Source organism: Palaemon carinicauda, chromosome 45 (genome assembly GCF_036898095.1).
Source record: "Palaemon carinicauda isolate YSFRI2023 chromosome 45, ASM3689809v2, whole genome shotgun sequence".
Classification (NCBI taxonomy): Eukaryota; Metazoa; Arthropoda; class Malacostraca; order Decapoda; family Palaemonidae; genus Palaemon; species Palaemon carinicauda.
Genome location: NC_090769.1, coordinates 39,094,907 through 39,109,333, shown reverse-complemented (window position 1 = coordinate 39,109,333; position 14,427 = coordinate 39,094,907). Strand labels below are relative to the sequence as shown.

Genomic DNA, 14,427 nt, shown 5'->3' with positions numbered 1-14,427 from the left:
GTGCCGAAGAAGAGTCAACTCCGAGTCTGCCAGGATCAGCCAGTCGTCCAGATATCGGAGGAGATGGATGCCATTCCTGTGCGCCCATGACGAAATCAGGGTAAACACTCTGGTGAACACCTGAGGTGCTGTGGAGAGACCGAAGCACAGCACCTTGAACTGGTAGGTCTTGCTGTCTAGGCTGAATCTCAAGTACTTCCTGGAAGACGGATGGATTGGGATCTGGAAGTATGCGTCCTTCAGATCCAGTGTACACATGAAGTCTTGTGGTCTCACTGCAAGTCTGACCGTGTCCGCTGTCTCCATGCTGAACGGAATTTGCTTGACAAACTTGTTCAGAGCCGAGAGGTCGATGACGGGTCTCCAGCCTCCAGATGCCTTCTTTACAAGAAAGAGTCGACTGAAGAAGCCTGGGGAGCCGTCGACGACCTCCTGGAGAGCATCCTTCTTGAGCATGGTCTCGACTTCTGCCCGAAGGGCTAGCCCCTTTGCCGATCCCATGGCATAGGAGCTCAACGACACTGAATTCGCTGTCAGGGGAGGTTGAGATGTCGTGAATGGGACTCGATAACCTTGGCCGATCACGGAGACCGTCCAAGAATCGGCCCCATGTTGCTGCCACCTGTGCACGCAACTTTGTAGGCATCCCTCCACAGGTGGACACGCAGGGGGACTGCCACTCCTAGCATTTACAGCCGCAGCCGCTCCCTCTAGGAGTTTTGCCTCCCCTAGAGGACTTAATGCCCCTCTTGTCCTTGACAGGAAAGGGCTGGGGCTTAGACACCACTTTCTTAGCTGCCGGCGCCTGCTTCGGTGTCCTGCGAGGCTGCTGCTGATGTTGCTGCGGAGCTGGAGGCTTGTAGGGCCGAGATGCGAGGGCCCTTTGGAGGAGCGAGTCTTGGCTAGACTTCCTCCACCTCTCAGCTGTGCGTTCCAAGTACTTAGGCTCAAACAAACTTCCCCAAAGGATGGAGGAGTGTCTGAGCCTGCAGACATCCACGGCGGGGACCTTCGGGTGGATCTTCTCGGTCACCGCATCACGACGCTTCAAGACCGAGTTGGCCCACATGTTGGTAACCTGGTGGGCCAAAAACTCGATGGAGCGAGTGCCCGAGAGGAGGAAGGTCTCTAGGGCCTTCCTATTGCTCTCCTTAGACAAATCCTCAGAGTGCAATAGGATGCCCAGAGAACCCAGCCAGACATCCAGCCACAAAGTGGCCTGCATGGCGCACTTCCCGACCTTCTCCTGGCTCAGGATCTCTGACGCCGAGAATGTCACCTGCCGGGCGGAGAGCTTCTCAAGCGGAACTCCCCTAGTAAGCTCTTCCACCGAATGGTAGAGGGGAAGAGCAAGGCTGGACTCCCCCATGATCTCAAAGTACCTCCTCTGCTGTAAACGAGGAGGTGGGAGGAGCTTGTTCCCGGCAGAGGAACGACTGGAGGAGGCGAGGTCTGAGAGCTGAGCGTCGACCCTGTCTCTGGCACTCTTTTCACCCCCTGGGACCAGGGCAGAGCTGCGCTGGCCTTTGGGGGCTTCTGAGTTCCATAGACCTGTTCCAGGACCGTGTCCTTGCCTTCGCGAGGGGCGATCTCCGGGTCCTTGAACCTGTTAAGCTGCCTCATCAGGCTCAAGACCTGCCAGAAGGCATGCTCAGACTCGTGCTGCTCTTCTCCCTGCGGACTGGCAGCTAAGTCTCCTGTCCCCAGAGGCTCTTCCTGGGGAGACACGTGGACGTTCTCCCGGGGTCTGGCTGGTTTCTGACGTATTCGCGAAGAAGACTTCGGAACTGTCTTGGAGACCTTGGGTTCCCTCCTGGGCGGGATACAAGACTCCAGCAAAGAGGTCTGGAAGGTGCCTTCCACACGAGTCGGTTCTCCTCCACGAGGAGGGGACTCCCCCCTTGGTGCCGAAGGAGAGACCCCCGCTTCGATAGGTAGTAGGCTGGCCAGGGCGCCAGCCACCCGTTGAGATACTACCACTAGAGAGTTATGGGGTCTTTTGACTGGCCAGACAGTACTACATTGGATCCTTCTCTCTGGTTACGGTTCATTTTCCCTTCGCCTACATATTCACACACCGAATAGTCTGGCCTATTCGTTACATATTCTCCTCTGTCCTCATACACCTGACAACACTGAGATTACCAAACAATTCTTCTTACTGCACTGTAATTGTTCAGTGGCCACTTTCCTCTTTGTAAGGGTAGAAGAGACTCTCTAGCTGTGGTAGCAGCTCTTCTAGGAGAAGGACACTCCAAAATCAAACCATTGTTCTCTAATCTTGGGTAGTGCCATAGCCTCTGTACCATGGTCTTCTACTGTCTTGGGTTAGAGTTCTCTTGCTTCAGGGTACACTCGGGCACACTGTTCTATCTTATATCTTATTTCTCTTCCACTTGTTTTGTTAAAGCTTTTAGAGTTTATAAAGTGGTATTAATATGACAAATTCAAAGATAATTTGCATTTTTCCTAACCATACAAACCTTAGCTATTTACATTGGGTTTACCTTTCAGCTGCGCTAAAAGGTAAACCCAATGTAAATAGCGTGGTTTGTATTTCGGTTACGGAACAATTTAATATTGTTGCTCTTCTTAAAATATTTTATTTTCCTTGTTTCCTTTCCTCACTGAGCTATTTTCCCTGTTGGAGCCCCTGGGCTTATAGCATCCTGCTTTTCCAGCTAGGTTTGTAGCTTAGCAAGTAATAATAATAATAATAATAATAATAAAAGCCTTGTCCACAGGAGAAGGAGAAAACGACTGCGAAGGGGATGGAGCCTTCCTGACGGACCTCTTAGGAACCAACTTCTCCCTGGGAGAAGTCACCACTAAGTCCACTCCTCTCCTTCTCTTCAGCGGGGTTAAGTCTGTCCTAGGCTTGAGTCCGAGGTCGGCGAGTGCTGGCTTCATAGCCTGCACTACCGCCCTCATCAAAGGACCAAACCAAGACTGACGAGATACGGACGCAGTGTCCGTAATTCCCGCTGGAGGGAAGAGGATCCCCTGACCCTTCGGAGTGGACGCAACTGGGCCTACCTGCAAAGAAGAAAGGGAAGAAAGTTGCCTTGACCTCTCCGATGATTCTTCCTGGTCCTGAGAGAGAGACCTGCGCTTGCGCGGAGGCGATCCTGACTGCGATCTGGAAGCACGAGTACCTGCTGCCGCCATGAGCTGCGGAACCCGGCGAGAACGGGGGTCGGGTTGGGGGTCGTGCTGGCACTCGCTCGGAGGAGGATCCAATGAATCGTGCGCGGGGGGGCTGCTGCTGCTGGAGCGCGGGCGCGTGGAGATGAACGCGCGCGAGCGGTCGCTCAGGCAAGGGAACACGTTGGCGCATGGGCGAGGGAACGCGCGGGCGCACAGGCAATCGCTGTAACTCAGGAGAAAGGCAAGGCGTAAAAGATCGATGGTGGTCCTGGAGATCTGTGGCGCGTGGGTGAGCGATGGCGAGGCGGCGAGCGATAGCGCGTCGGCGAACGCTACCGCGTTGGCGCGTGATGGCGCGTTGGCGAGCGATGGTGCGTAGAACGCGCAGGCGAACGACCGCGTGTGGGCGAGATGGCCGTAGGAGACCTATGTCGGTCAAGGTCCAGGTGGCGCTGACGCGAAGGAGAGCGCTTGCGCGCAGGCGATAGATCGCGCGGGCGTTCAGGAGATCGCCGAAGCTCTGGAGAATGCTGACGCACTGGAGATCGTTGACGCGCTGGAGATCGCTGACGCGCAGGAGATCGCTGGTGCGTAGGATGACGACACGTAGACTGCTGCGCAGGATCAGGAGGCACGACGCGCAAAGGCGAACGCTCGCGAACGGGCTCAGGATGAGAAGGCGCGTGTGCGCGCTGGCGCGCAGGAACTCTAGAAGTGCGTGCAGGAGATCGTGCTCGCTGCTGCGCAGGTGAAGACGGACGAGCAGGAACGCGTGGGTGAGGAGGAGTCAGGTCCTTGACCGAGTCCAGATCTGGAGATCTAGGGCGCGTGGGCGAGCATTGGCGCGCAGGGCGTGTATCAGGGGACAAGCAGGAGATCTTGTGCGCTCAGGAGACTGCTGGCGCGCTGGGCGCGCAACAGGAACAGGAGGTTGTTGACTGTCGACAGGAGAGCACTGGCGAGCAGGAGAGCGCTGGCAATCAGGTGAGCGCTGGCGCACAGGAGAGCGCTGACGATCAGGAGAGCGCTGGAGAGCAGGAGAGCGCTGATGAGCAGGAGAGCACTGACGAGCAGGAGAGCGCTGGCGAGGTGAGTCAGGAGACTGCAAAGCTGGAGAGTGCTTCGCGTTACTACGTGTGAACGCGCAGGAGGGCGCGCAGGGGAACCCTGACGCACAAGGGAAGCCCCCACACCGTGAGAGACGTCCCTTTGCCCCGAAGGGACCGATGCCCGTCGGCTGCCGAGGTCAGAAGTCTGCTGCACATCTGCACCAGAGGTGGAAGGTCTGGTAGGCGTAGGAGATCGCGAGGGATCACCGGAGAGGTCCAAGGACGTGGCTGCTACAGTTTGCTCCCGACGAGGAGGATCCTCATCAGAGGACGGAGGAGGAGAAGACTCGAAGAGGCACCTCTTGACTCCCTTATAAGGAGACGGGAGGCCCCTGCGACGAAGAGGACGACGAGCCTTACGGCGAAGGTGGCCACGAGGGAGGTCATCAGGATCGTCGGTCCTCCGAAGAGGAGTCTCAGTCAGTGCGCTGCCCCGAGGGGGAGGCGTATCCGCCGGAGAGACCGTGGGACCCACCTTCCCCTTCGAAGGATGTTCGGAAGGGGGAGGAGAGCCTTCAGCAACGTCCGCAACATTAGGAACCGCAGAGGTTTGACCAGACCCGTCGGAAGCCTCTGCCACCACAACATCGACAATAGACAGAGGGTCTACCTCTGCTATCACCGACGACTGCTTGACAGCAGGCCCCAACTGGATAAGGTCAAACAGGGCTTCCTTGGAGGGCAAGTCCTTAAGCCCCAAGGAAGCCCAAAGCTGAAAGAGATCATAGTTAGAGACAGAGTTATGGTCATCAACGTCAGAATCAAAATCCTCCCCCGGGGGAGGAGGGGGAGCCGCCCCGCTATGGGAGGCGACGCCCTCTCCCGCACCCCGAGATCGGGAAACAGAACAAGGGTCTACGCTACCATTCGGCGGCTTCTCACGAGAGGCCGGCCGAATGGGAGCTTCGGAGGAGGTTTGGATGGCGGGAGTAGAGTCCCTGGAGCCTTCTTCCTTCAAGGCAACCCTTGAAGGAGAAAGGTCTCTCTTGGACTTCTTCTTACGCCGGCAGCCAAACCTCTCCCACTGGGAGGCACACCACTCCCTACACTCACTGCACGTTACTTCCTTGTCACACCGTTGGCCTCGACACTGCGGGCAAAGGGTGTGGGGATCAGTTTCGACCGCCGACATGAAGGTACCGCAGGGGCGGCCGGCGAGTCCAGGGCACTTGCACATGATAACAATAAAAAGGGCGAGGCCAACTTCCAAGCACACAGCTGAGGAAAAGCAAAAGAAAAGATTAAGGCTGTCAATAGCAAGGACGATAGACAGACACGTCTGCACATCGTCCGAGCCAAAAATGAAGTGGGACAACTCACCGGTGTGTGGGGGGGAGGGGTAGCAAGCTACCCCTTCCCCTACCCCCTTGCTAACTAGCGCGGGGGTAGTTAACCCTCGTTAAAATTCTATTGGCTCGTCAATTTCAGCTACGCCGAAAGTAAACCCAATGCAAATAGCATGGTTTGTATTTCGGTTACGGAACAACTCTGTTTTAAGGTTCAATGCACAGGTTTATATGGGGCTTTCTTCAAGGCCCATAGGACCTTAGTCACATCCCAGGAAGGGGGTTTTAGTTCTCGAGGAGGACAAGACTGCTCGAAACTCCTTATCAATGCTGAGAGATCCCAAGAATCTGAGCGGTCCAGTCCTTTCAGTTTGAATACTTTGCTCAAGGCTGACCGGTAGCCTTTCACCGCAGTGACTGAAAGGGCCTTCTTGTTGAGGGCCTTCTCCTCTTTTGACCATTGGCCCGAGATTTGGTCCCTTCCTAGGTAAGCACCCCACCCCTTGGTGAGAAGCATCTGTGAACAGGAGGAATTGAGGCGAAGGAGCCTGAAAGAGGGTTCCCATTAACAGGTTCTTCTCGTTTAACCACCAAAGGAGGTCCTTTACCATCTCCTGAGGTATTTGTGAGATAGTTCTGCATCCCAATATAGAGATAATGACATTCCTTCGGTCCAAACATTATTGGCGGATGGTAAGAGGACCACAGCTCTCAAAAATGGTTTGGAAACTAGCTCCAATCCCAGCAATAGTATCCCTTCCAAGTGAAAAAAGGAAGATAGGTTGAACAGCAAGGTAGGAGACCATTGATAAAATAGGAAGGAAGTTGAATGAAATAGAAATGTATGAGAGAATATTTAAGTAAAACTGAGGGTAATGTTTTATAATGAAAAGCATGTAATTAAACATTTAAAACTGATAAAGTATTTCAAATCTTAACCTAATGACATAATTCTATCTACAATACATACCTTCTGTCACCACTTACATCCCATAATTCTACTTCAGCTTTTGTTGTCATTCCTTTTACAGACACATTAGGAATTTCAAATTCAATTATTCGGCAACCTTTTGTAGGTCTGTATTCCCCACTTCCTATCTCTGCAGCTTCGCTCAAGAAGTTGGCTAACATTGTTTTACCACACTGGAAGAAAGCACAAATATGTTAAGTATCTTTGCAAATAGATTAGAGTAACATCTGACATATTCCACAGCTTGGTTATTTTTTATTTTCACAAAAATTCTATATGGCATGAAATAAGAAAACAAAAAGACATGTACAATGACAACATTTCAAAGAACTTGAAAGATGCTGTAAACGTAAATATTCAACACTATATTTGGCCGTATTTTTTATCAATTGATCACACCCATACTTCAGATGCTCCTCAGACGAGGATATCCAGCATAACAAACTTTTAAATTAATTTGTATTTTACCTAACTATACAAACCTGAGTCCTTAAATAGTAATATGACTTTAGCAAATCTGGAACGTCTGTTAAAGTTTTAACAAAGTAGCTATTGTTGCTGGTGGGTAGACCAGCCCACTTATCACTAAGCTAGACACTAACTTTTGACCTTAGCCTGGGACTTGCGGGGCAGTTGACGAGGAAACATGACGAATTCGTAGATAATTTGTATTTTTCCTAACGATACAAACCTTAGCTATTTACATGGGGTAATTACTTCGGCGTAGCTGAATGACAAGCCATAAAGTTTTAACGAGGGTTTCCTAACTAGCGGTGGGGGGGGGTAGGGAGGGGTAGCCGGCTACCCCTCCCCCTCACACACACCGGTGAATTAGCTCACTTTACTTAGAGGTAGGACTTATCTTGGGGGACAGGCTGGCGGGCACATAAATGTAAATAGCTAAGGTTTGTATCGTTAGGAAAAATACAAATTATCTACGAATTTGTCATTTGTTCCGTAACTGAATACAAACCACGCTATTTACATGGGGTGACTTAACCCTTAGGAAGGGAGGTAAGGCCCCTGCCATACTGGCTTTGGCTTGCCTGGGGGCCCCGAACCCGAGCTCAAAGAGCAACTCAAGGGTTGGGGCCCCTGCGCCTCGCAGGCAGCTGAGGGGCTGCTGCGGCCTACGTAAGTTGTGTGTGAAGGTGAGCGGTGACACGTCCTAGGAAGTTGACCTGGAGTTCTTTAGATGGAAATCTAGGCTAGGACTTACCCAATACCACCTCGTCAGGGTATGGGGACATGACAGTATTACAACTTAATACTAGGAACACAAGGAAGCATAGTTTACCTGCAGAGGTTCGAGGTCAGCTGTGCAAGGGACCCAGGATGCGGTTTCTCTCCAAGGGAGAAGAGGATGAAGAAAAGAAAAGGGCCAGACAGATCTTTTCATTCACACAGACTAAAACTGGGTAACGATGCCCTCAACCTTCTGCTACTTGTCCAATTAGGAGCCTGAGGTTAGACCAGCTGTTGTGCAGCCACCACAGGGCCGATAGAGAACGTATCGAGCCTCCTGTGTGTCACGTCTTGCAGGTATGGGCCATGAAGGTGGTCTGACGCTTCCACACCCCAGCTTGCAGGACCTGCGTCACCGAAAAGTTCTTCTTGAAGGCCAGGGACGTAGCCACGCCCCTGACATCATGCATCCCAGAGTGTCGCGACAAGGGAGGGTCAGAACTCAAGGCCAGGTGGATCACCTTGCGGATCCAGGCCGAGATGGTATTCCGGGTGACCCTCCTCTTCGTTTCCCCGGTGCTAACAAACAAGGCTCGCACCTGGGGGCGGACTGCAGCTTTTCTTTTAAGATACAACCTCAAACTCCTGACTGGGCACAGTAGGAGATGGTCTGGGTCATCTGTTACAGAACGAAGACTCGAGACCTGGAAGGAGTCGAACCTAGGGTCTGGCACTCCTGGGTTCTGAGTGTTAGCAACAAACTCAGGGACGAAGCTGAACGTTACCTCCCCCCATCCCCTTGAATGGGTGACGTCGTAGGAGAGGCCATGCAGTTCGCTGACTCGCTTGGCCGAGGTCAAAGCTAGTAGGAACACCGTCTTCCAGGTAAGGTGGCGATCAGAAGCCATGCGTAATGGTTCGTAGGGAGGTCTCTTAAGAGACCTGAGGACTCGAACCACGTTCCAAGGAGGAGGTCTCACTTCCGACTGAGGGCAGGTAAGTTCGTAACTCCTTATGAGAAGAGACAGTTCCAGCGAGGAGGAAATGTCCATTCCTTTAAGCCTGAAGGCAAGACTTAAGGCTGAGCGATAGCCTTTCACTGCCGAGACTGAAAGGCGCATTTCTTCCCGCAGATACACAAGGAACTCCGCTATTGCTGGTAAGGTGGCATCGAGGGGAGAGATACCCATTCCACGACACCAACCACAGAAAACTCGCCACTTCGCCTGGTAGACTCCTGTGGGTGACCTGCGCAGGTGGCCAGACATCCTTTCCGCAACTTGTTGCTAAAATCCTCTCTCTTTGAGGAGATGCTGGATAGTCTCCAGGCGTGAAGTCGAAGCGAAACTACGGCTTTGTGGAAGATGTTGGAGTGTGGTTGTTTGAGTAGCTCGTGACGTGGAGGGAGCTCCCTCGGGATCTCCGTGAGGAGCTGCAGAAGGTCCAGAAACCACTCTGCATGATGCCATAGCGGAGCTATCAAGGTCATCGAGAGATTGACCGATGTTCTGGTCTTGTTGAGGACCCTCCTCATCAGACAGAACGGGGGAAAGGCATAGACATCGATGTTGTCCCACCGTTGTTGGAAGGCATCTTGCCAGAGAGCCTTGGGGTCCGGCACTGGGGAGCAGTACAGCGGAAGCTTGGTGTTCAACGCCGTAGCCAACAGATCCACAGTCCGGGAACCCCACAAAGTCAGGACTTTGTTGGCTATCTGAGGATCCAAAGACCACTCGGTACTCACTATCTGCGTCGCTCTGCTCAGACTGTCGGCGAGCACATTCCTCTTGCCTGGAATGAAGCGAGCCGTAAGTGATATCGAGTGGACGTCGGACCATCTCAGGATCTCTACTCCAAGATGAGATAGCTGCTCCGAAAATGTACCTCCCTGCTTGTTGATGTAAGCCACTACCGTGGTGTTGTCGCTCATCACCACCACGGAGTGGCCCGCCAGGACTTGGTGGAACTTTTGAAGGGCCAGGAAAATGGCCTTCATCTCTAGCAGGTTTATGTGAAGGTACTTTTCTAATTCTGACCACAGGCCTGAGGCCCTGTGGTTCAGAACGTGGGCCCCCCACCCCTTGTTTGATGCGTCCGAAAACAGCATCAAATCCGGGGAAGGGACGAGAAGATCCACTCCCTTTCATAGGTTCTCGTCTGCCACCCACCACTCGAGGTCCGCTCGTTCCGCAGATCCCATAGGGATCAGGATGTCCGGGGAGTCGAGTCCTTGACTCCACCGAGACTTCAGTCGCCACTGAAGGGATCTCATCCTGAGGCGACTGTTGGGGACGAGACGGGTCAGAGAGGAGAGGTGGCCGAGGAGACGAAGCCACGATTGGGCTGGGAGTTCTTCTCGACTGAGGAAAGGTTTCGCAACCTTCCTCAGCCTTGCTATCCTTTCGTCTGATGGAAAGGCTTTGTGGAGATTGATGTCTATGATCATGCCTAGATACACCAGTTTCTGAGAGGGCTGCAGAGAGGACTTCTCGAGGTTTACCATGATCCCCAGATCTCGGCAAACTTCGAGGAGCTTGTCTCGGTGGCGAAGAAGGGATGCCTCCGAGTCTGCCAGGATCAGCCAGTCGTCCAGGTAACGAAGGAGACGGATGCCGATCCTGTGAACCCATGAAGAGATGATGGTGAAGACTCTGGTGAACACCTGAGGTGCTGTGGAGAGACCGAAACACAGCACCTTGAACTGGTAGATCTTGTTGTCTAGGCAAAATCTCAGGTACTTCCTTGAAGACGGATGGATTGGGATCTGGAAGTACGCGTCCTTCAGATCCAGTGTGCACATGAAATCTCGTGGTCTCACAGCAAGTCTGACCGTGTCTGCCGTCTCCATTCTGAACGGGGTCTGCTTGACAAACCCGTTCAGGATCAAGAGGTCGATGACTGGTCTCCAGCCTCCAGACGCCTTTCTCACAAGAAAGAGTCGACTGTAGAGGCCTGGGGACCCGTCCACGACCTCCTGGAGAGCATCCTTCTCCAACATGGTCTGGACTTTGGCCCGAAGGGCCTACCCTTTTGCCGATCCCATGGCAAAAGAGCTCAACAACACTGGATTCGCTGTCAGGGGAGGAGGAGAGGCTGTGAACGGGACGCGTTACCCTATAGAGATCACGGAGATCGTCCAGGCATCCGCCCCGAGTTGCTGCCACCTTGCTATGCAACTCTGAAGGCATCCCCCCACTGGTGGACATGCAGGGGGATTGCCAACCCTAGCGCTTCCGACCTCGGCCGGTGCCTCTAGGGTTCTTGCCTCCCTTGGAGGACTTCTTGCCCCTCCTGCTCTTGGCAGGAAAGGGCTTAGACACCTTGGGCTTCGCTGCTACGGTCGTCTTCTTTGTGTCCTTGGCAGGACGGGGCTGCTGGACTGCCGGAGGCTTGTAGGGCCTCGATGTCAGGGCCCTATGGATGAGGGAATCCTGGTTGGATTTCCTCCACCTCTCGGCAGTGAGCTCCACGTCCTTAGGCTCAAACAGGCTCTTACCGAGTACGGAAGAGTGTCTGAGCCTACTAGACCCTGCGCTGGGAACCTTATGGTGGAACCTCTCGGCCACAGCGTCCCGGCGCTTGAGGATCGTGTTGGCCTACAAGCTCGAGACTTGGTGGGACAGAAATTCGATGGTCCGAGTGCCCGAGAGGAGAAAAGTTTCCAGTGCTTTCCTGGTGGTTTCCTTGGAGAGGTCCTCGAACCGCACCAGGATGCCCAGAGACCCCAGCCAGATGTCGAGCCATGAAGTGGCCTGCATGGCGCACTTGATGACCTTCTTCTGGCTCTGGATCTCAGTGGCTGAGAAGGACACGTGCCGGTTGGAAAGTCTCTCAAGAGGGACTCCCCCTGTGAGTGCTTCCACGGAGTGATGCAAGGGAAGACTCAGCGAAGACTCCTCGAGGATCTCAAAGTACCTCCTCTGATGGACTCGAGGAGGAGGGAGGAGCTTATTCCCGGCACTCGATCTGCTGGAGGAGGCAAGCTCCGCGAGCTGGCCCTCGATCTTGTCTCTGGCACTCTTCATCTCTTGGGACCAGGGCAATGCTGCGCTGGCCCTAGAGGGTTTCTGAGTACCGTAGACGCGATCCAGGACCGTGTCCTTACCTTCACGAGGTGGGACCTCAGGGTCTGGGATCCCATTAAGGTTCCTCATGAGGGTCAGGACTTGCCAGAACGCATGTTCTGACTCCAGGTGCTCGCCTCCTGTCGGACTTGCAGAGAAGTCTCCGGACCCCAGAGGCTCTTTCTGGGGGGAGACGTGGGCATCCTTGACGGCTCTAGGCTGTTCCTGTCTGATCCTAACTAACTGACGATTTGGGAATCGTCTTAGAGTCCTTAGGTTCCCTCCTGGGCGGGATACAGGACTCTAGAAGCAAAGGAGGCAGGTCCTTCTCCACCTCGGGACGAGGAGACCTCTTGGGAAGAGGAGGAACCTCCCCCATTGGTGCGATGGGGGAATATTCCTGCACAACCGACTCTCCTGATGAGGGGTAATCCTCCTCCGCAGGGGAGGGCGAGAAGGTCTGAGGGGGAGTAGGAACCTTGAGTAAGGATCTGCGCAGGGACAGCTTAGGCCTCAGAGGAGGATCCACGGGAGAGACTCCTCTCTTCCTCTTCAGGGGGAGGAAGCTGCCGCTGGCACGCGATCCGAATCAGAGAGGGCTGGCTTAATCGCCCGCACGAGAGCTCTGAGAAGGGTGTCGAACCAGGGCTGTTGACTGACAGCAGCACTGTCTGACACTCCCTCTGGAGGGAAGGGGATTGAGGGATCCCTAGGAGGAGTCAACAAACAAGGGTTCGCCTGCAGGGCAGTAAGAGAAGAATCCCTAGACCTGGCCGGGGAGCGCTCCCCCTCTGGCAAGCTCGCTGGTCCGCGCTTGCCCCCCCCCCCCCCCCCCCCCCGTCTGGCAAGCGCGCTGGTCCGCGCTTGCGGGGAGGGGAACGCGACAAGGAAGAATCCACCTGTCGGCGATCGCGTTGGGGCTCGTGTATCGGGCCCAGAGCAGGGTCGCGCATGAAGGGAGGGCGCGAAGCTGGAAAATCGCGCGAAGCTGGAAAATCGCGCGAAGCTGGAAAATCACGTGCGCGGGGCGCGAGGGCGCGCTGACGACAAAACGGGAGCGTGGGCGCGGGGCGCACGGCAGCTTGAGCGGGAACATGGTCGCGAGAGTGCTTAGGTGATGGTGTCGGCCTGCGGTGATCAGGAGCAGGCACAGGAGGAGGCCGAACGCGCGGCGCGTAGCGACCTGGTGCGGCCCAGAAGGGCGTGAGATAACGGGAGCGCCCGAGCATGTGTCCGGGAGAACCGGCCGAGGGCGCGATAGAGCTGGAGCAGGGTCGCGAGCGACCTGGGGGCGAGAGGTTTGGCGACGGTCCGGGAGGACCGGCCTACTCGCCTGAGGAAGCGCGGGTTGCGCTGGCGATCATGGGCGCGCATAGCGCACATCAGGAACAGGTCGCACCGGGGTTCGCTGCTTTGGAGGTCGCGTGGTGTGGGCCACGTGTGGGCGCTCTGGAGTTAGCTGAGCGCCCATCGCTGTCTTAAATACAGGCACGGGGCGTGTAGCAGGAACAGGGCGCGGTCCGGGCGCGTCAGGTGCGACCGTATCTGAGATAGGTTCGCGCGGTTCCAGAGGCGGCCGTGAGCGCCCGTGCACTGGCTTGGCAACCTCTGGGGCAACGTGCTGAGTCGTCGCGACGCGTGGTCGCGTTGATGCTGGAACAGGAACTGAGCGCGGGCGCGCAGCGCGAGCCTCTCTCGTATCGCGCGCCTCCCTCGTATCGCGAACCTCCTTAGGTGGGCGAGATGGGTCCAAAGCGGCACGTGGGCGTATTGGAGTGCGCGTGAGCGCTGGAACTGGAATCGCACGAGGACGCGTATCGCGTCTATCCCCCGCGGGGCGCGACGAGTCCGCAGGAATATGAGGGCGCCTGTGCGCCAGCTCAGGAACTTCCTGGGTCGCGCGCGATGAAACAGGAACAGGGGGGCGGCGAGGAGCTGGAGGGCGCGTGGGCGCAGGAGGCCGCTGGGGCACCGGTGGACGCGTAGGCGCCATATCAGGAACTGGCCGTGGGCGTGCAGGTGAGCGCGGCGGCACTATATCAGGAGCAGGGCGCGTCTGCGCAGTAGGGCGCTTGCGCGCTACTTCAGGAACTGCTGGAGGGCGACGGGGTGCCGATGGGCGTGGGCGCGCAGGGGAACCCTGGCGAGCAACAGGAACAGAGGCGCGAACGCCTAAGGGTGAGCGCCGAGGCGCTTTGTCAGGAACATCCGGAACGTCAGGAACGACAGCAGGCGGGTGCGCAGGCGGAGCCTTACGCTTAGGGGCGAGAGGCGCAGCTTCGCGCTCAAGTCCCTGAGACCCCGAAGGGCCTGGAGATTACGCAGTGGCAGTCTCCGGTGGCGCGTAAAGCGCGTCAGCAGCTTTAGATGTCGACGGTCTGGGAGACAGATCACCTTGTCCCGAAGGACGACCATCCTCCGAAGGAGATCGCGAACGATCCCCGGAGAGGTCAAGGTTGGTAGCAGGCAGGTCAGGAGAGCGGCGAGTCGTCTCCTCCGCAGAGGACTGTGGGGACGACGAGCCAAAGAGGCGCCTCTTAACCCCTTTAAAGGGGGAAGGAAGGCCTCTACGGCGAAGGGGAGGACGAGCCTTCCGCCTTATACGCCCACGAGGGGCCGTGGGATCAGCAGGCTGACCATCAATGGGCCTCCGAAGAAGCGTCTCT

The 14,427-nt window shown here is 55.5% G+C and overlaps 1 protein-coding gene across 1 annotated transcript in view; it reads right to left on the bottom strand.

Annotated features, from left to right (window-relative positions):
- Positions 1-14,427, bottom strand: part of LOC137634613 (intraflagellar transport protein 22 homolog) — a 172,558-nt gene that overhangs the window by 146,343 nt on the left and 11,788 nt on the right. Inside the window, exon 2 of the mRNA XM_068367076.1 lies at positions 6,513-6,685. Coding sequence (XP_068223177.1) covers positions 6,513-6,685 — 173 coding nt within the window. The remainder of the gene's footprint in view (positions 1-6,512; positions 6,686-14,427) is intronic.